The sequence below is a fragment of the Phaethon lepturus genome, unplaced genomic scaffold, assembly GCF_000687285.1.
Source record: "Phaethon lepturus isolate BGI_N335 unplaced genomic scaffold, ASM68728v1 scaffold52478, whole genome shotgun sequence".
Taxonomy (NCBI): domain Eukaryota; kingdom Metazoa; phylum Chordata; class Aves; order Phaethontiformes; family Phaethontidae; genus Phaethon; species Phaethon lepturus.
In genome coordinates this window covers 401-20,831 of record NW_010559502.1, presented here as the reverse complement: position 1 = coordinate 20,831, position 20,431 = coordinate 401, and the positions used below count along the sequence as shown (strand labels likewise).

Genomic DNA, 20,431 nt, shown 5'->3' with positions numbered 1-20,431 from the left:
CCTATCGTCTCTAAGTAACAGGCCTGTTACTACTACAAAGAAAGACAGGTTTTGTTAACAGGCATGTTTGAAGAGCAGCCTGCGTAGTCCAAAATGCATGTCATTTGGCTCAAATGATCAGAATTATGTAAATAATGAGCTTGTTACAGGCGTGTGAGCCTTTTCTGTGACTTCTGAGAGAAGAGAGAGTACAAACTTGCCAGCAGTGTTAGCTTTCCCATAGGTGTTTATGGTGGTTTATGTGAAAAGGCAATGCAACTGTCAAGCTTACTTTAAAAAAGTGCTGTATGTAACAAATACTCAGCTTTTCATGGAAGAACTGGGCTGTGGTATAAGGCACTTTCTGAAAACTGATTGAGGCGTTTTCCCCAGCCAACTCCACAAGGTTACTAGGTTAATGATTAGTTAAGGAGAATGTTTTTATATCAGCCAGTGCTGCTGGCAAGGAATACTGCTAAGGTGTATTAATAACTTTTTTTTTGTAGTCTGCCTTTTGCTATTTGATTCATGTTGACCCTCTCCCTTCTTATTCAGTCCTCCAGGGTGGGTTTTTTGGGGTTTGTTGGTTTTTGTTGTGTTCTGGTACATTGTTTTTTGTTTGTGTTTGATATGAGCAACTGGCAACACTACTGGTAGAATCAAATGCTGTGTCTTAGCAAAGTTTTTTTTATTCCCATGATCCCATTTTTTTTTTCCAAACACCTGATTATGGAGGATTTGGGACAAGCTCAAAAACAAGCGTCAGAAAAGACTGATGCTGTCCTCCAGTCAAAAGAGGATTACTTGTGATTTCATTAGTTGTAGTGCAGAGATTGAAAGCAACTTACAATCAAATGTAAGTTGTAGAGATCGAAATCTATCCGAACTGGTTTGGATGAGAAAGCAGTTGCCTAGACTGGAAGCTGACTGAGAAGCCCAAAACAAAGGCAGTTTCCTGAAGAAAAAGATGTTTAAGGAAGTGAATCTAGTGACAAGTGCTGTTTAATTTAACATATGTTAGGGCAGAGCCCTTACCTATCTAGTACATAGTGAGGAAATTCATAAGCTGCACTACAGGAGGAGTTTTCTGCAAGGTCATAAATGTAGTATCAAGGTACTATAGATGCTGTGGTAGGATTTCTCATAGGAAGGTGCAGACTTTCCCTCATACTGACCATGACTCGAAAGGTTAGCAAACAGGAACTTCAAGATCTAAATCTGACTTCTAACAAGTAAAATGCAGGTTCACACTGGCATTGGAGAAGGGGCAATTGGTGCAGTTTTGGGTTCTGTGTACAAAAGCTTTGTATTGTGGAAGGTCTTCTCCATGAGATGTTTTAGGATGCCTTATCAGAAATGAAGGCAAACTGAAGGGAACTCGAACATAAGTGCGCTTCCCCAGTAAACTAATGCAATTTTTTTCAGTATTTTCCCATTAAAGGGTTTAGCTAAACTGTTTCGGCAACTGTTATCTTTAGTACTCCAGCTTGGACATCTGTAGTTGAGTGGTTTGCTTCAGTGAACTAGGGGACTTACTAAATTTTACTCATTTACTCAGTATTAACTTTGACTATGAAAGTGATGCTGTATCTGGTAATTCTGTCTGCTTTTAGAACTTGTCTAGCCTTAGCTTTCAAGACTAAGGCTGAAAGGCTGGGAGTTGCCACTGCTCTAGTCTGAAACAGCAGATGAATTTAACAGTAACTGTGACTTAATGCAAGCATTGGCTTTGCGTTGAAGCTGCAGTGCACAGGTGTATTAAATGCAGAGGTTAAGTCATCCGGGATTTTTGTCTGTCCTCTGAAAGGGGCACTGTTGGTAATGCAAACTTATGGCTGACTAATTGCAAGTGATCTGTTAAATGTAGCTTCAAAGCTCATAGGTTAAAATCAGGTCTTGAATTTCTGCTGAGAACTAAATTATTTCAATCTGGTTTTAGGTGTCTTTGTGTCCAGTGTTGTTCTGGTCTTACAACAGCGAGCACTTTTCAAGTTTTATATGATCGCCTCGGCGTTTCTGCTGGCTGTGACCTCGGTGTTGGTGAATTACTATGCTTCTTTGCACATAAACTTCTACAGTGCCTACTACACAGCCGCATTCGGAATTCAGATCTTCCCTCATAAAGGACCTTCGCTCTGGATGGCACTGTCCATCCTTCAGCTTACCTTTGGAATCGGATACGTTACATTGCTAAACGTGCAGTCCATTTACTCTCAACTCATCATCCTGGATATCCTGATACCTGTAATTGGCTTGGTTGTTGAATTACCTTTAAATGTCCGACAGACACTAGTTTTTATTTCAGGCCTAGTTCTGACACTAAATACCACAGCCATTTTAGTTATGAAAATTAAATGGTTCTATTATTCGGTACGGTACGTTTATCTGCTGGTAAGGCACATGTATCGCATTTATGGATTACAGCTGTTGATGGAAGATACTTGGAAAAGGATTCGGTTTCCAGCGGTACTGCGTGTCTTCTGGCTGACGAGACTTACAGCACAAGCTGTGGTATTAACATATGTTGTAAAGATGGCTGAAACCAATACAGAAGAAAAATTCTTCTTGATATCGTGGGATAACTGTTGGGAACTGATTTGCAGTCTGATCATAAGTGGGTGTGACTCAACTCTAACTGTGTTAGGCATGAGTGCCGTCATTTCCTCAATAGCGCATTATTTGGGACTTGGTATCTTGGCCTTCATTGGATCAACGGATGAGGATGACAAAAGGCTTGGTTTTGTAGCGCCCGTCTTGTTTTTCATTTTGGCTTTGCAGACGGGTTTAAGTGGACTGAAACCAGAAGAACGATTAGTTCGCCTCAGTCGAAACATGTGCCTTTTGTTAACTGCAGTCCTGCATTTTATCCATGGAATGACAGACCCCGTGCTGATGTCTCTCAGTGCCTCCCATGTGTCATCGTTTCGCAGACACTTCCCCGTACTGTTTGTTTCCACTTGCCTTTTCATCCTTCCAGTTCTGCTCAGTTACATCCTCTGGCACCACTATGCACTAAATACGTGGCTTTTTGCAGTTACAGCATTCTGTGTAGAGCTTTGCCTAAAAGTAATAGTTTCTATCACTGTTTATCTATTGTTTATGATTGATGGCTACTATAATGTGCTATGGGAAAAACTTGATGATTATGTCTATTATGTTCGTTCAACTGGCAATATTATTGAGTTTATATTTGGAGTAATCATGTTTGGAAACGGAGCTTACACAATGGTTTTTGAATCGGGAAGCAAGATTCGTGCTTGCATGATGTGTCTGCACGCGTACTTCAACATCTACTTGCAGGCAAAGAATGGCTGGAAGACTTTTATAAACCGCCGAACTGCTGTTAAGAAAATAAACTCACTTCCAGAGGTAAAAGGAAGTCGGTTACATGAAATTGATGATGTCTGTGCAATCTGCTACCATGAGTTCACCACCTCTGCTCGCATTACTCCATGCAACCATTACTTTCATGCACTTTGTCTTCGGAAGTGGCTGTACATTCAGGACACTTGCCCAATGTGCCATCAGAAAGTATATATTGAGGACAAGGAAAATGCCAATATCTCTAACAACAATGGGTTTGTGGCACCAAATGAAGATCCTGTACAGGTTGCTGAAGAAGCTGCTGATGCTGAAAATGAATTAAATGAAGATAATGACAGTTCCGAGAGTGATGAGGAAGACGATGACTGTGTGGCACAGCACTTGAATGAGACTCTTAATGTTGGCTCTAACTCTCTTGGTGATTAAGATGTCCTTTACTAAGCCGTGAGGTATTTGTTTAAGGTTGACTTTGACAGTATCACTTTGTAGTTATTGTACTTAAGCACAACAGCAGTATCTCAATGTTGAGTCTGTGAATGGTGGTTGTTTACTGTGGTGTGTGCTACTGTAAATATACCTCTAATTTTTGCTGGTCTCTTTCATGACCACCTTAAAATTATGTACATTGTTGTACATGGAATAAAATGTTTTCACATGTTTTTAAGATGGTTGGAAAAATACTCTTTAATTGATGTAGTGATAATGCTGTGCCAAAGACTGTATACCAGTAATCCCTGATCAATGAGTTCTGGATGCAAATGAAAAATACTGGTGAAAAGAGACTGTTTAGCAGGTCAAATCAGAAATGAAAAGCCTGAACCAAAGCAGCTTTGCTTACAAATTCAGTATTAGCAGAGCTTTATTGCTAAAAACTAGTGAGTTGTTTCAAAAAAGTAAAATAAAAATTTAGGTTGGTAGACAATGTTACAGCATTTGCATATGTGGAACAAAAGATGAAACTGCTAAGCTTTCTGGTAAAGTAGTAAAGCATGCTGTTGATGTGTTAAACACTTCTGAATTATCAGTAGTAGCTTAAAGTGCTCTACATGTGAACGCAGCAGCCTAGTATTCATCTTGTAATGCATACAGGTAGTAACAAGAGTTGCTAGCTTGGGCTATCCTTGAAATAGATCCTGAATCTTGATAAAGGGAAACAGGGCTGAGAAACTGCACAACTGCAGACCACCTTTTCAAAAGCAGCTTTAATCTTGTACCGTAAAAAAAAAACCAAACAACTACATATTGGCTTCCATTGATTAGAACTTGCAGAGATTATAATTTTTATGTTTTTGCAATACGTTTACTAATGTTATGCTGAATAAATGTAAGAAAAGCAACTTTATATATTTGGAAAGAAGACTTTAATGGTGTTGTTATATAGAGTATTGGCCAACTCAAGCGGGTCATCTTCTCTTACTGCTGCCATTATTTCCAGTATTTGACTAAAAAAGAAAGATTAATATTAGACTCTGAAACTCAGGACTGAATGTACTTCAGACTGCTGCATATGTATGTACAAGTCACTGAGATTAACCTGGAATAAAAACCAATGCTGAGACAAACAGGGCAGGGTGCTCTCATACGCAAATAGCTTCACTTTCAAGTCACTGACTGCCATTCCCTTCCCACTGAACACTGGCTGCTCACTGGTACAGATTAATCTTTGGTCTTTTGACTCTTGTCTGGAGGTAATTAAACAGCTTTCTGTTTCAAAGAAAGTGTCATTTTGTGGGTGTCTTTATCAATGGTTTTCATTTTTTCAGATTGAAATTTGTTAGCTTTTCAAGGCTAAAGCTGCACTTTGAATAAACAGGCCTATGGCAAAGCTTAAAGTCCAGATGCAGCCTCATCAGAGTATAGCTGCCAAAGAAACTTATTCCTCTCTCTCTGGTTTCTGGATTAATTGTGGTTAATGCATTCAAATATTTATAGTAAATGAGCAATTTTAAAAGGCCCACAGCCTTGATACAAGCCAGGAAAAGGAGGCAAAAGAGAAGGGATGAATAGAGAAGGGATGAATATTAACACTAAGCAACAGAAAACCAAGCCACAGTTTTTTTCTCTGTATTTTCTTGATTTTGTATCAATCATTCTGAGAAAAAAAAAACTTCATGGTGAAGAGTAAGAACCTCAAGCTTGGTGGTAGGCTTTGGTGGTTTTGTTTTTTTTGATCTTGCCTCTTAACTTACTTATACAATAGCTGAACTTCTCACAGTAGGAAAAATTGCTTTTAATAATTACTGTAATGTAAATATCTTCCTAGAAGCAGAATTAGGCCATTTCATGACTGTTCCTGTCAAGAAGCTAAAGAGCTTCTTGATTTAAGGGGATGTTCAAAATGAGATGGGGTGAGATGTGTATGTTACACAGAAGTAACATATACCAAAGAATTTTACCCTTGAAGAGTCTTGATAGGGCTTACATATCTATCCCCACTTGGATGCAACAAGATGCTGCATGTTACTGTAACACTGTGTAGATGAAATTGCTGAAGGAGGGAGAAAAAAGCCTCTTGTGGCTAAAATTTAGAAAAAAATAGCTTTCAAGGGGAATAGTGCAGTTCTGAAAATATAAATAAAGTATCTATCACTGAAAACTGAAAGGTGTGCAGCACCACCAAAAAAAGACAAGTGGAAAATTCTTCCTGCCAACTGAATTATATTAAACATATATACCCTAAATATTAAATATACTTTGTGGCCTGGGGCTAACTTTTCCCTCATACCAGATCTTGCTACTTGAGAAGTCACAAAATATCAATTCTGAGTTACCATGCTTCATTTTTCCCAAGGTTTAAGAGGTTCTCAGGTTACTAATCTACAATTAGTATGGGTTATAATTAATTAATGTTTTAAAGGGACAGTAATTTTCAAATAAGGTTGAACTAAACAAGATTTTGTTCTACAAAAAAAAAAAGCAAAAGCCAAAGTACAGCCTTTGTGTACCACTCTAGGACAGACTCCCTGCATTTCTAGTTCTGGAGTTTCTGAAACAATTGTCCTGTAAGCAACAACTTGGGCAGCAGACAAAGACATGGGGGTGGTGTTAACACACGCAGGCTTGCCAAAACATCCTCACTTGGCAACAGCAGAGGTCCTCCACTTGTGATCAGAGAACGGTTTTCACTTTTCTCCTACTCCAAAATCATGGACTGACCCCAGGAAGTCTTTAAAATACAGTAAGAACCCTTCTGTGCTCATGTGTGCACTTTGTGTGTAAAACACAAAATCAGTTTCAAAGAGTATTACAAATCGATGTAACAGCATAAAATATATCTTAACACTAGGAGATGTCACCATGTAAGCTTATGCTTTTAGGATGATCAGCAGCCTTTTCTAAGAGTTTCTCCAGGTCTCCCCAAAAAGCAGCAGAATATCCTTCAGTTCGCAAATAAACTCTTGTTTAGGCACCTTGCTGAATACCTAGGTTCTTTAGTACTGTCCTGAGGAGTATTTCAAAAGCCAGTTCCAAACAAGTAATTTGCACAGCTTTTCAGAGAAATACATATAGACTTGGCAGCAAAAAAAAAAGAAAAAAAATCCCACTTCTGATCCAGCAAATGGGCTTTGCACCTGCATAGGTACAGCTGTGAGCTTTATTTGCTGAAAATTCATTCATGTACCACACCACAAGGAAAAACCTTTCTGAATTCCTGAATTCTGTGAATTCCTTTTTCTTTTCAGAGAGTTGATAACGAGAAGATGACTGAGAAGACTGCCATAACTTACTGACCAGACATTTGGAACAGCTGTGAAAATTCAGCCATTTCATCTATCAGTGCTATTTAATGGAGATAACTAAACATTTTCACTAAACGATATGTTTCCTTGCTTTTCACACCCCTGTGAGGAAGCGCCTGAAAAGGTGGCAGAAAATGGTTTCTGCACTTTGTAACTCTGTCCATAAGCCCCTGGAGTCTTCTTTTGCTATTCTGTATGTTGACTGGTGTTATTCATATCTAAATTTCACTGGATCACAGTGTTCTGTGAAACGTGATTGATTTTTTTTTTTTTTAAGCACAACAGCAGGATGAAGTCATGACCCTAACCAAATTCATGTTATGGCAGTTCATGGCACAGGCACTACAGTGCCCTCCCCGTGGAGGACTGCACAGAGCTCCAGTGCTCTATCAGTTTTAAAAATAACTGGAATGACAACTGAGGGAAATTTATTCAAGTCAGGTTACTTTACACGGTTTAACCCCTCCTCCAAAGTGAAAAGCTAAAAACAGTACTGGTTTCACTTTCAGGTAGTTTTTTACATTCAGAATTGCTAAAGTGGGAAACTTAAGACTTTCTAAATTTCTCCACAGACTATAAAGCAATACCTTGCACAAGTTTCAATAAATTTAGAATTCATTTCTACTTACTACATTTCCAGTGAACAGAATTTTTCCATTTTTTTTCTCCCTGTGAAATTGAAAGTATTTTAAATAATACTACAGCAGTACACTTACATTATATGGCAGGGTTCATTTCTGTCCTTCAAGCAGTGCCCTATTTCCCATTTCTTTCTTGTAGGAAATGTAGTTTTAATGTATTTTGATCCAGCGTGAGTATTTTTCACTCCACACCAAGGCGCATCTAGTTTCATTTGGAAAAAAAAAAAAAAAGAATTGAAATATGCAATTGTTTGAGAATAATATGAGATAGTTTAATCAACTACTTCCACAGACAAGAGTTCTTGCACTCTCTTTCTAGCAGTGACTTCCAATTCAAAATGGAATTTGAGAGATTTGGGCAATTTAACATCTTCACAGTCTTTGGATCTTTATACTGTTACCTTCAAGATTTCAAATTTTTGAAGAATTAGCAATAATAGTACGTAACACTTATTTCCTCTGACTTGATAAACACAGCTAGATACCTTGCATGTTTTCCACAGAAACTTCCCATGTACTTTTAACAGGTCTGTACTTCATGTGCAAATAAATTTAAGGATTTAGGCAGTTTCTGGTTTACCTTTCTCAGATTCATAAATTAAATACCATATTTATAAGTGCTAGTTATTGATAATTGAAATGAACATAAAAAAAGAATGCACCCCTAGTCAGTCACTTAAAATCACTGCTCATTCTCCTCAGAGAGGAATTCAAGCATTCTTCCACCTTATCCCATTTAAAGAGCAGTTGTTTCCAAATGCCGATACTGCTGCCAGTGGCAAGATCATAGCCACTGCCCTGTGTGTGGCACTTCTCCAGCAAGCTACATTTTAAAATCAGGATTCCGGTACTTAGGTACATTTAAAAGGCTGAGCCTGTCAATCTGCCGTGTCAGGAACTGACAAGGCAGCTTATTCCTTCCAGCAAAAGGCTGAAAAGGCGTATTTCTGGAGCCTGTAAACTGCTGTCTTGAAGTGGAGAAACAGCCAGTCCTTTTTCTGCTCCCAGCTCCTTAGGTCTTGATTGTGCCTTATCGCTGCTATACAAGCTTATATCCCTGTCTAATAGTGTTCAAGTCACAAACTGACCAGGATATAAAATCTTACCAGTCTCTATCATTAATCGTTCACTAGGGATTGATTTCAGCGTTTCCAAGTTGGCTTCTGTTTTCAATGAACTAGAAAAATCAGAGTATGGTAAGGAAAAAAAAAAAGTGTATAGAAGTCATTACTTTGCCTGTTGAAATGTTTTACAGCAAAGGCAGCTTCCTAAATAATTTTATCAGTGAAGGTGCTGCCTGTAAATTCAAACTTTGCAGAAAATGGCAAATGTGGAGAGTTACTCAGCAAAGCCGCCTCACCCTAGTGAGGATGCAGAACCCCTGCCTGCACTGCCTTCAGCAACCCATGCAACTTAGAAAGTGGAGCTGGCTGGCTGTCGGCCAGATGACAGCCGAGAATTCTGACTGCGTAACCAGTAGATAAGGCTGCTCAGGTTACATTTGCATCCTGGATTTGACATAGCAGCTTAAAATTACACTATTTTTTTTGAACACTTCTCAGAAGGATTGTGTTTGACAAACTTCTTTATTTACAAACAAGGATTGACCTGAGGGTAGTAGAATGGATGTAAGACTAGATTAACTCGCTGAGCTGTGAGTTAAGAACTTTTTATGGCTAATAGACTAATGAGTGCAATTCTAAATCTGTCAGATGATTAAGAGTCTAGTGAGCTTTGAAAACTTGACCTCATTGTTTAAAAGAAAGCAATGAGTTCACTACAGCTGACATTTTAAAAATGGTTTTATTCCTTGTAAAGAACTTACCAGCCATTTATTCCAATATAAAGATCCAAATCTAACATAGCTGCTGCTTCTTCCTTTGTGCCATCAAAAGAATGTACCTAGAACATATATATAGATGCACACATTTATACAAATATATGTACTTCATTTAAAACTCCAATCATTTAAAAGTACACATTAGGGTTTTTTGTGTCATAAATACCTTTGATAACATGCATTACACATCAATACAAACATAAAGATGGGATATGGCTCAGTTGATTCTGAATTTGGGCTGAAGTCACTTGAATACTGTAATAAAAGTGGTTACCACATTTTGTGAGTGGTAAGTATGTGTAGAAAAGGCCTATCCAGTGATACCACTTTTGGCGCAGGAAACTTCCTGTAGCTGACAGCCAGGAGACCATGCACAGGAAGTAACCCTGTGCATGCTGAATTCTTACATTCTTTCCTCACTATTCCCTACAGGGTACTGTCAGGGACATCGTAAAAGCAGCGTTATGTTCTCCGCAGATTTTAGTCCACAGGAACTGGAGAGACAGTCTATTCAGTCATCCTAGGGACTAAAGAGGCAAGTGGCAGGTCACAAGGTGCAAACAGTGTAATGCATCTGGGAACTGCAGCTTCTCAGCCTGAGTAGAGTAAGGAAGTCTCCTTACTTCCTTAGGAGAGTCTAAGGAGAAGTCTCCTTAGAAGACTTCCTTAGGAGAAGTCTGCTTCCCCACACCGCAAGGGGGGTGGTCAGCTGCAGGGGATGCCTGCTCATCATTTCTCCACTAGTTACTGGTTCTGCAGAAAAGAGGAAGGGAGGAAGGAGACTACAGTATTATGTGGGAGCACAACATGCAAAGTGCTGAGCTAGCGGAAGGTTTTTGCGGTCACAAAGGGGAAACCTGGGGACCAAGATATTGTTGTAGGAGGTGTGGTCTGATGTTAGTAGGATAGAATAATCCACATGCATTTATTACTTTTGGAAAACCCCTGACATAGTGGAGACCTGGAAGAGTGTTGCTGGACTTTCTTAATAATTTAATCCAAAGTTTTTCCTGTCGTGCTTTCGAATTAAAATACACGATCTGAATATCTAAAGACATAAAGCAATCAAAAGTTACATCTGTATCTAATTTTAAAACGACGTCTTACATCAGAAGCAAATGTTTGAGGTTACAGCTTCCACTGGGAACATGCATCTGAATTATCTGTGGTCTGAATGCACTGCAGTTACAGACACTGAAGAATTGGGAAAAGGCCAATGTCAATTATAAGGTGCTTAAACTGCCCGTCTGACAGGCCAAGAAAAACTGTTCATGTCAGCTGCAGAGCTTTTTCTCAGTCTATCTTCTTCCATTGCAAAAACCCTGTTGAATAAGCAACAAAAATAAAAATACTAGAAGGGACTGGAACACACTTATTAGTAATAACTTAAATGATGTAACAGGAAGCCTACCCAGATTTCATGACAGACAAGTAGTTGCATATTAAGCAACAATATTCACATACATGTAAAAATGAATGCTACACTGAAGTCTATACTTACCACCCCTCTCACAAATCTCTCTCGGTTTCTTCTCATTACATCTATGAAACAAAACAAATGAAAATGTAAGACAGCTTTATAATGGACAAAGGTGAAAACTACAGGTTTCCAGATTTTTCATATTCAGAATTTGTTCTGATTATGAAATTCTCAAACAAAACCCACCTAAAAATTCAGCGTGTGAGTTTCTGCAGTGGAGAAACATGGGCAGTTGTGTCTGTTCTGACAGGTCAAACTGTTTTTCAAAATACCTGTAAAATAAAAATGACCTTTAAATGGAAATTCAGTGTAAAAGCAAATAAAGACAGTAGAAGACTTCTTTTCCAGTGCTTGTATGCTTTTTTTCCTCCAGAACCAAAGACTGAATTGATGGATTTGCTATGCAAAAGCTCTTATTAAAAGGAACACTTTCCCATGGTATATTCACATAGCAGTGATCTATGCTGGAATACAGTTAAGAAGTGGCCAAGAGCATCAATACTGAAGAATGCACACCTATATATGCTAAGCACATACTCTTGTGTAGTGTGGGTGTTGGAGTTCGTTTCTATTTATTTTTTAAAAAAGAGGAACTGACTGTCCTTTCTACAAAGTTTTGAAATGTCAGGAACGGGAGAGTGTGGATCACACAGACACCACCATTTCAAGAAGCACTTGTAAATGCAGTGAGGGCAAGCGAGAGAACACTTTGCAGACATCTATAACCTCAGATGGCCAAAACTGCAACAGAGCTATCTGGCCTGTAAATAACAATCCAGGGTTCTTGTTTGCTCTTCCATGAAGGTCAGTCTTGCCTCTCTTTGGGTGGAACAAGCACGAATTATCAGGCATTTTAACTTCTGCCCCATTCTGCCTACTGTCTTCACTCTTTCAAAGTCCTCCACTGGTTTCCCTCCCCTCCTTTGCAGGCCTGCGTTCTTCCCTTTTCACTCATTTTATCCCTACCTTCTACTTCTAGTATTCCCTTTGAAGGAGCAGTAACAGCGAGGCAGCCATCCTACAAAGAGACACAAAAATGTAGGCAGAGGGAAGGTAACTAGGTAGCCGGTTTCCCCAGTGCAGTTTCAAAGGGAAACTAATTAGCACTGAACTAACCCATCACTTGTCATTTGCAGCTAGTTCTGATGCCAGAGCATTATCATTTACAATTTCTGTCTGCCACGCTACATGCAAATTGTCAACGCTCAGGAAACAAAGTAGAGGAACTTATGCATGGCAGAAGGCCAACAGTGCATAGGTGACTCAGTATCCATATGTAATTTGAAAAATGACATTATTTGGACAAGGCGGGAGAACAACATTGCCTGTCCCAACAATACTGTATGCACATATTGGATCTCTTTAGGTGTGGCTGTTAAAAGCAGCCCAGGGCATTGGAGCATTCCCATCATCAGCTATCAGAAACATTTCAAAGGCAAACTCAAATGTCCACATACTGCTGTGTGCGATTCTCATATCAATCAGGACAAAGTGGCAGCAAACCATTAATTTGATTTACATTTTCCTAAAAAAAAAAAAAAAAAAACCTCAACAAACAAAAAAGGCAATGCAAGTGGTCCTTTTGTTTTGTGCAATTTTCACTATTTTCTGTATATTACAAGTTGGCATTTCTCTGATAAAAATTACATTCCCTGTTTATCAGTGTAGATCTTTGAGATAAAACAGGTGGAACAGAAATCAGCTGTAATGTTGAAAACTGACATGAAAATTCAGGAGAATTAAGTACAACTACTTTGAATCTCCTTTGTAGTCTAGATACTGTGCTTAGTTTAGATTTTTTGACAAAATAAACGTTTAATTGCACCTCATGATTGCTCTTGCGGTTAAATAGCTACAATTGCTTCATACAGAAATGAGGTTTTAGAGACCGAGTTGCAAATAAGTAACCTACTGGCCAATTTTAATCTAATTTTGAGAAGTGTAGTGGTCTTGACACTACAAAAAGTTTAGTGCCCTTACAAATGGAAGGACAACTTGAACTTCTTCCATTCCTAGCAACAATGAAGCCCAACACATGCTGCTACTTCACTGTCAAAGAGAAAGGGGAGGTGGATGGGGAATTAGGGTTAGGGTTAGGGTTAGGGTTAGGGTTGGGGGGAGGGTGGGGGGGGGGGGGGGGGGGGGGGGGGGACAAAAAACAAACAAAAACAGAAAAAGAAACCCCAGAAAAGCATGAAGACACCAGACATACAGTGATCAGAATGGCAACAAAAGCAGCCAGGAAGAAACCAAACCTTACTAGTTCCATGGCTTAAGGAACAACCCTTTTCTTTTAGGTGAGTAGACTGTCATTCAATATATGCTCTTTCTGTATTGCTTTTCAATCAGGAAGTTTTAAAGTATTTCCACGTTTGTTTGCAGGTTTTGTTTTCACCATAACTTCAAATGCTGTGGTATTTTCAGATTTGGGATCAAGGCACTAAAGGAGCTGAAGCAAACTGTCCTTGCTGAGGTAGAAGATCTCCAGACAAACAATTCTGTATTCATACATGAGTAACTGTGCATGTGACTTTGTTTACCCCCTCCAATTTGCTTAAGAAAACTGTTTCCCATGTTGCTGAGCCTCACAAACCCCTCCCAGCAGTAGAGTGGAAGTGAAACTTCTATATACTTATCAGTCCATTTATAATGTGACCTTCACCATAATATAAAGGCACTACCTTCATCTAACTACCATTCAAATCACCTTTTTCTGTGGGAAAAATTATGAGAATGGAGAAAAATTCTGACAAAAAAAGTTCTTAGGTCTGCTTCAACAAAGGAATTTAATCTTTATTAGCTTCTCAATCCAAGAAACAGGATAAAAATAACGTTCATTTTTTACAGGTGCAAGTTACCCAGAAGAAAACATAGCATAACTAACTAGCAATCAATGATTAAACATTAAACAAAACAGAAGTCATGCTCAGATCCTACCTACCGGGAAACTGCCATACTTCTCTTCTACAGGGTAACTCTGCACCTGTGTGCTAGCTGTCCTAGCCACAGCTACAACACCTGAGCTGTGGATCAGCTGAAAACCAGTGAACTGCCTCCATGCGTTTCACACTTCGCTTTCCTTTTTTTAGTTCATTATTAAGCATACACTGAATTAATTTGAAGAACTCGCCACCCAGTCTGCTAAAGGTCACGAAAGCCAGACTGTCTCCAACTCCGTAGCATTCAATTAGCAGAAACAAAAACAACCCCAAACCTTGACCATGTTTCACAAACATGTGAAGGATGAAGAGCAGGGAAAGCTGTCCACTTAGAAAATACAGCATTTACACACACAGTGTTTGCGGGCACCTGTCCTTGATGCTTACAGTATTTCTTCACTCCCTCCCATCTCTTGCCTTTTTTTTTTTTTAATCAATCACCTCCTTCCAACTGCAATTTCCAGCAAGGGCTCTCAACAGATCTCTTAGAAACTAGATTTAGGTATTTCATATGATTTACTGAAATAGCTTAGATAATGACAGAAAGTTATCAACCTTAATTTAGAAAGGACTCACTGACCACTTTAAAAGTGAGTTATGTTCCACCCTGCCACTCCCTTTCCCACAACCCAATTTCAGTGCACCCAGTTAGAAGGTTTTCTACACAGGTCTTCAGCTGCTGTCCATCAGATAGAAAAAAAAAAAACCCTGATTTTCCCTCCCAATAATATCAAGGCAGTAAGGATCTTAAAATATGATACTCCACCCGTGGTTTATTTTGTCAAAGAAGAGAAACAGGTTACACTCCAAGGTGTGCTTTGCTGAACTTTGTGTACACTGAATTCTACCAGGAAAAAAAAATTCTGTCCACTTTGCTGAATATTTTACTGTATGACTGCAGCATTATAAAGAATTAAACTAACTTTTGCTAACATGTGGCAATTAGAAAAAAACACAACTAACCACTGCCCCCCAGTGACGAATTTACTCAGAACACTAATATGCAAACCCAATTCATTAACCACTCATCTTATTTGAATTTATCACTCATATCTTTCAGTCAGTTCCCTCTGTAGACAGAAGTTCTCACTACAAGAACACAAGCTGATTTGGGGGGCTGTGCTAGCTTCTTTCCATTCAGTATCTATGCTGCATATAATACTTCAAAACACAGACCTCTCCAGCTCCTCAGATCACCTTTTTCATCAGCTCTCAATTATCTGCTCCCAGATAACACCTCCCTTAAAAGCTCTTTTTTTTTTTTCACTGATGACTTACCCTTTTTGACAGTTCTGTTCCCTTCCCCATGCCTTTCACTCAACTTTTCTCTCACACGCTACAGTTTTGTTATTCTCACCATGAGTCTAGTTCTTGAGTATTAGCAAGAATGAATGTATGTCACACCCAGAAGCTCACAAATTCAGATCAATTTTACAGAAAAAGACATGCTAAGTCAACATCAGGCAGGTAGAAAATTTAGCACATAGCACTACTTGAATGTAGGCATCTTTCTTTAAAGTCCCATTTCTGCCAACCCCCCCCTAGCCTGAACACTGCAAACTGCAGGTCTACACCAGACAAAAATGTTACCTGGTAGAACACAAGATGGAAAACACTCCTGTAAATTGCTACAAGTCAACTTAGTCATAAAAAGTTTCTTACTTGAGTTGGATGTCCTTTGGGCAAAATTCTAATCTATCAAAATCTACAAATAGAAAGAACAAAAAACCCACTTAGTGTTTTAGGATTTTTTAGTATGTCTAGAAAAAAATATATTGGAAGTACTAAGATAACACTTACCTAAGCCACATTCTCCAACTGCTATTACCTTTGTCTTATTTTTTTCAATCAGATTTTTTAATTCAGATAAATACTGTTCAGGGCTACTCTGCTCAAACTCTCCACAACGGGTAGGATGACAGCCAACTGTACTGTAAAACATGTCTAAAGCAAGATAGTATTAGAAGGGTTTAAGAAAAAGGAAAAAAAATTAAGGGATAGATGGTATCTGTAGCTGGACTTTTTTTTAAATTGCTCATAATTTTATAAAACTCCATTTGAACAACTTTATCTTGGTGATACTTTTATTACACTGACATTTTCTGCTTTAAAAGTGTTAGGCAGTATCTCCAGGGTGTGTGTGTGTTTCTTTTTAGTACACATAGAATCACAGAATCATTTAGGTTGGAAAAGATCTTTAGAACCATTGAGTCCAGCCATAAACCTAGCCCTGAGTCCACCACATTGTTTAGTATACTCCAAAACTGCAACTCAAAGCTGAATTCTTCTGCTGAAGTGGCCCTCAACACATCATACAATTGTTGAGGTTGGAAGAGACCTCCTGAGCTGACCTAGAAATACATCTTGTTCAAAATGCATCAGTTTATCCTTAGCTGTAAGATTTGCAGACAGCATGTGATTTCCCACACGTGCCTCTACATTAGCTGTTACAGAATTTCGGAAGCACCACCTAGCCCGATTTACCTAAGTATCTAATCTAGATTACCTTAGTGCCAAAACTAACATTTCTGTTAAGTGCCTTTATGGGGAATGTAAGAGCATGGGGCGAGGGAAAGACTATGTAAGGTCCTGAGCAACTTGACCCAGTATTAAAGCTAGTCCTGCTTTGATTGAGTGGATTGGGTTGGACCAGATTACCTCCTCAAATTTATTCCAACACAAACTATTTGATGGTTGTTTGTAAATAGTACTTTAACATGTGTTTTAGTTCAAATACATATTTAAGTAATTAGCGGAATGATATTTGCCTAAGGAAAAAAGGAGAGACATATTCCTTTCCATAGGGGAAGGAAAGCTAGGAGAACCATAAAGAGAAATATATCTCTCTTGTTCAAGCTGGTCATGATAGATTGTAAGTAAAAAAAACCAAAAAAACACCCACCAAAAAAAACAACACTATATAAGCATTCCAGCCTGTTTCTAGAAGACAGCCTTGTAACAAATTTTTATTCCAGAAATTTGCTGTAGTTTCTATTGTTATCTAGAAATAGAAGTTACAGGAAAGACTGATTCCTTCCAACACCCAGGGATCTAAAGACCAACATACAGAAACTCATACACAATGCATTCATCCCATTATGAAGTATAACTTCTCATTTTAATCTGAAATTCTGTAAACACCTCCAGGGGAAGGTCCTTTTGAACTCTTAATTTTGAGAGTGGAGATGGTTATGTCTTTAACTGACAACATAAGTTTAAAGTGAAAATACCATTTGTCTGTGCCAGCTGCAATGCATCTTTACTATCTTGTAGACTTCCACCTGTAATCAGAAACTTAAAAGAAGAGAAGTACTGTCAACAAGTATGTTTGTCTTTGAACATCAAGCAGAATGTTTAAGAAAACACTCAGATGTAAGTAAGAATCTAGACAGAGAACGGCAGAGGACAATTACTAATGTATATATAAAAAAATTCCATAAATCAGGAATAAACCTCAATGGTCCTCAGCATCTAGTAAATACACTAGGTATCAAAACTTGATTTTTTTTTCTTTATCAAGTATCTTCTATGCTAAGTATTTAAACGACTAAATGAGTAAAATACTTCTATTTGCAGCAATATTAACTTCATTAGACAACGACTCAAGAAACTTTATTTGCATTCAAGAAACGATATTCAGAAACATTCTCCCTGTCTTACAGGTGGAGAAACAAAAAACTGCCAAACGCCCAAAACGAGACATGAGTACAAGTCAGTAGAAAAAACAAAGGAGTCTGTATCAGAGTTGGGATTACAAATTTAAGAATTTCTGTCTCCGATCTTTATTTTTACCTTAAGATCAAAGGTAATCACACCAGAACTGTTGCTTACACTGTTTTTTGAACCACCATTTGTAGGATCTTGCATCCTAGGTTGCATGACTACACTGCTCTTACCCCTACACATACGCTATATACCAGATTTGGTCAGCACAAAGTCAGACATTTCTGCAGTATGCTCCATTATAGATGGACACATCCCAACAGTATCACCAGAAAAGTAAGTTAAGCTGAAACTGGCTCACTGTACCTACAGCAGAGGGCAAAACTTCACAAAACACTATGGTAAACCAGAAGCTATATGGAAAAATAGAAGTATTTTGAAATAAACAGATTAAGCTTCTAGACAAGTAGAAACAACCTGGGATGGAACAGACTTCTGACACTGTACTGGCTGGTAGCAAGACTGAAAACAGAGCTCAGGACACAGAACTCCTGAATTCCATTGCTGAATCCACTGTGCATCTTGAAAAAGTTATGCAGCTAATCTATTTTTGATGATAAAACAGGAAAATTACTACTTACTTTCAGAGGGTGGTATAAAGATTAAATAGCACTTATACAGCACAGTGACTATGATTCTGTGTTTGCTGCAGTATGGTAACTTCCCCATCACTAGAGGTTTCTTTTGTCTCCCAGTTTATTTCCCACTCTTTTCAGATGACAGCCTTTCAGCAAACTTTTGAGATGCCTGTTCCTCTTCTAGAGGAGGGTTTCTTTCTTTGTTTCTAATCTACCACCCTTTTTAGTGCAGTAGAACAGTTTGTGACAGCATGCCTTGTATTCTACTTCAGTTAATATTTTTGTCTTTACAATTTATTTACTTTAGAGAGAGTGAAATAGGCAGGCTGGACTATTGTAGCTAAAGGAATGCGGTGCACTGCTAAAGACGCCAATTTCAAGCCAAGAGTTATAAACCCACTCAAAATGATGCTGTTTTAATACACATAAGCCAGTATTTAATAGCAGATATTCAGATGTCTCAACTGTATGAATTTATGGGCACTCCCAGCTCTTCTGTGGTTACCAATTTCCCTTACATATAGAAATACCTGAAGGATCTCAAACTCCTCAATCAGAAGAGTTTTTGAGCTTTGGTCTGTAGCAGTAACTGTTGAGTAAGACAGTCACACAGGATACAAGAAGAAAGGAATGGTTGCCTATAATACAGCTAACATGGAAAATCACGTACTAGTTGATTGCAGGAGGTCAGAGAACATCCTTCTGTTGAAATGGTACAAAAGACATTCTACATACACATCACATATGATGCCACTGAATTTAAATAATCAGCATCTAATGATGCGTGCAAATGAAAGACAATGCTCTGCAGAGAACACTTTTGCTTTACGCTAGCGAAGAAAGTTACTGCATTTTCCACTACAAGTTCCAGAAACATTTGTTTTAATAGAGGTGGACTAAAAACCCAAAGTATTAGAAAGCAGTTTAAAATATTAAAGAAATTTTATTATAAAGAAATTACCTTTTTAACACCAACTTTCACTGCTCTCTCTACCACATCCAAAAAGTCATCTGTGAAAATTCATAAAAACGTCAAAAATTGAACTTAAGGTTTTACAGCATAATTTAACTACTTTTCAACTCTAGGAAAAAAAAAAATTCATGCAGTCAGAATGCCTATCACGAACCACACTTGATTAATCTTTAGAAGACAACAAAATGCAATTACTGAAGATTCAACTTAAATCCAGGAAGTCAACCGAAGTTTTTCCGCATACTTTAGAAGACTCTCTGTTTTTACATCTATGTCTAAAGGCCACGAGAAAAAAAAAAAAAAAAATCAGTTACAATCAGTGACTATGTTCAGCAATGCGATACTTCGATAGTTTATTGTTCATAATTCTCAGATCAGTTTTTCCATGCAATCTTAATATAAACAGATCAGCAATTGTTCATTTTGCTCTAGAAGCAGTTACCTGTATGACAGCTTAAGAGGAATTAAGAGAATGTAATTTGCTTCAAACATCTAACTTATTTTGCCACGTTTTCTTCTTCAAGCCCTAATAAATATCAAGCACATGGTTTCTGAGGAGAAAAAAGAAACTCTAACCTCACTTTCTGACGTGTAAGAGGTTTCCATTTTAACCAGAGGGATCCTGTCTTTCAGCAGATACAAAGAAACATTTACCTTGATGTTTTTGTGTTCCCCTGTAGATTCCTCTGAACATAGGATCTGTCAAGTTAATACCAATATCTATAAAAAAAACAAATATAGAAATTAGATGTTATAGTTGCTCTACATCTCATTCTGAGCATTAGCTAACTAGGAAAGACAATGGGAAGCGTATCTTAGTAGTCCCTGACTACTACACTGGCAGGCCATATAAACCTTAAACATAAGTTTACTTGCACAAGTGGAGAGTTTACTCCTTACTAGAAGGGACAGAAAAATAACATTCTGGCCTTCTGTGCAACTCCAGGCTTACTCTATGAGTGTACAAGACACACCCTCATAATCACCAAAGCTAATACCCATGTAGTGTTTATTGCAATTAATTCTGCTTTTCATATGAAAACACAAATTTAGCTCTGCCGCCAAGCAGTAAACAGGGATGGAAACATGCAGCAGCTCACACACAACCTTTACACGGGTGGAAGCAGCAGCAGGCTGCCTCGCAAAAGCTGCCTGCCTTCCCTCCGAGTGCTCGCGACCACCCAGCCTGGCCAGCAGCAGGAAGAAGGAAGGCC

General features: G+C 38.3%; 2 protein-coding genes across 2 annotated transcripts; one reads left to right on the top strand and one right to left on the bottom strand.

Annotated features, from left to right (window-relative positions):
* Positions 1-1,891: 1,891 nt before the first annotated feature.
* On the top strand, positions 1,892-3,963 carry RNF139 (ring finger protein 139; the record flags this gene model as incomplete). Its single annotated transcript, XM_010293363.1, has 1 exon — positions 1,892-3,963. A coding segment is annotated over one exon (1,838 nt), but the record flags the coding sequence as incomplete, so codon positions are not given.
* A 523-nt stretch (positions 3,964-4,486) lies between these two features.
* Positions 4,487-19,911, bottom strand: TATDN1 (TatD DNase domain containing 1). The gene is made up of 11 exons (XM_010293362.1): positions 19,872-19,911; positions 19,206-19,255; positions 17,174-17,237; positions 15,744-15,887; positions 15,606-15,648; positions 11,191-11,276; positions 11,026-11,066; positions 9,510-9,586; positions 8,791-8,861; positions 7,760-7,886; positions 4,487-4,745 (listed from the first exon to the last, which is right to left on the bottom strand). Exons 1-11 carry the CDS (start codon positions 19,909-19,911, stop codon positions 4,643-4,645), a joined length of 846 nt encoding a protein of 281 aa, XP_010291664.1. The 3' UTR covers positions 4,487-4,642.
* Between the last annotated feature and the right edge of the window lie 520 nt (positions 19,912-20,431).

Excerpts from the sequence above, each read along its gene's own strand:
- TATDN1 (XM_010293362.1), bottom strand. The coding sequence starts at position 19,911 with ATGTTCAGAGGAATCTACAGGGGAACACAAAAACATCAAG. Across the intron at positions 11,277-15,605 it reads CCAAAGGACATCCAACTCAA|GTATTTTGAAAAACAGTTTG; the intron begins GTAAGAAACTTT and ends TTTATTTTACAG. Across the intron at positions 7,887-8,790 it reads ACGATTAATGATAGAGACTG|ATGCGCCTTGGTGTGGAGTG; the intron begins GTAAGATTTTAT and ends AAATGAAACTAG.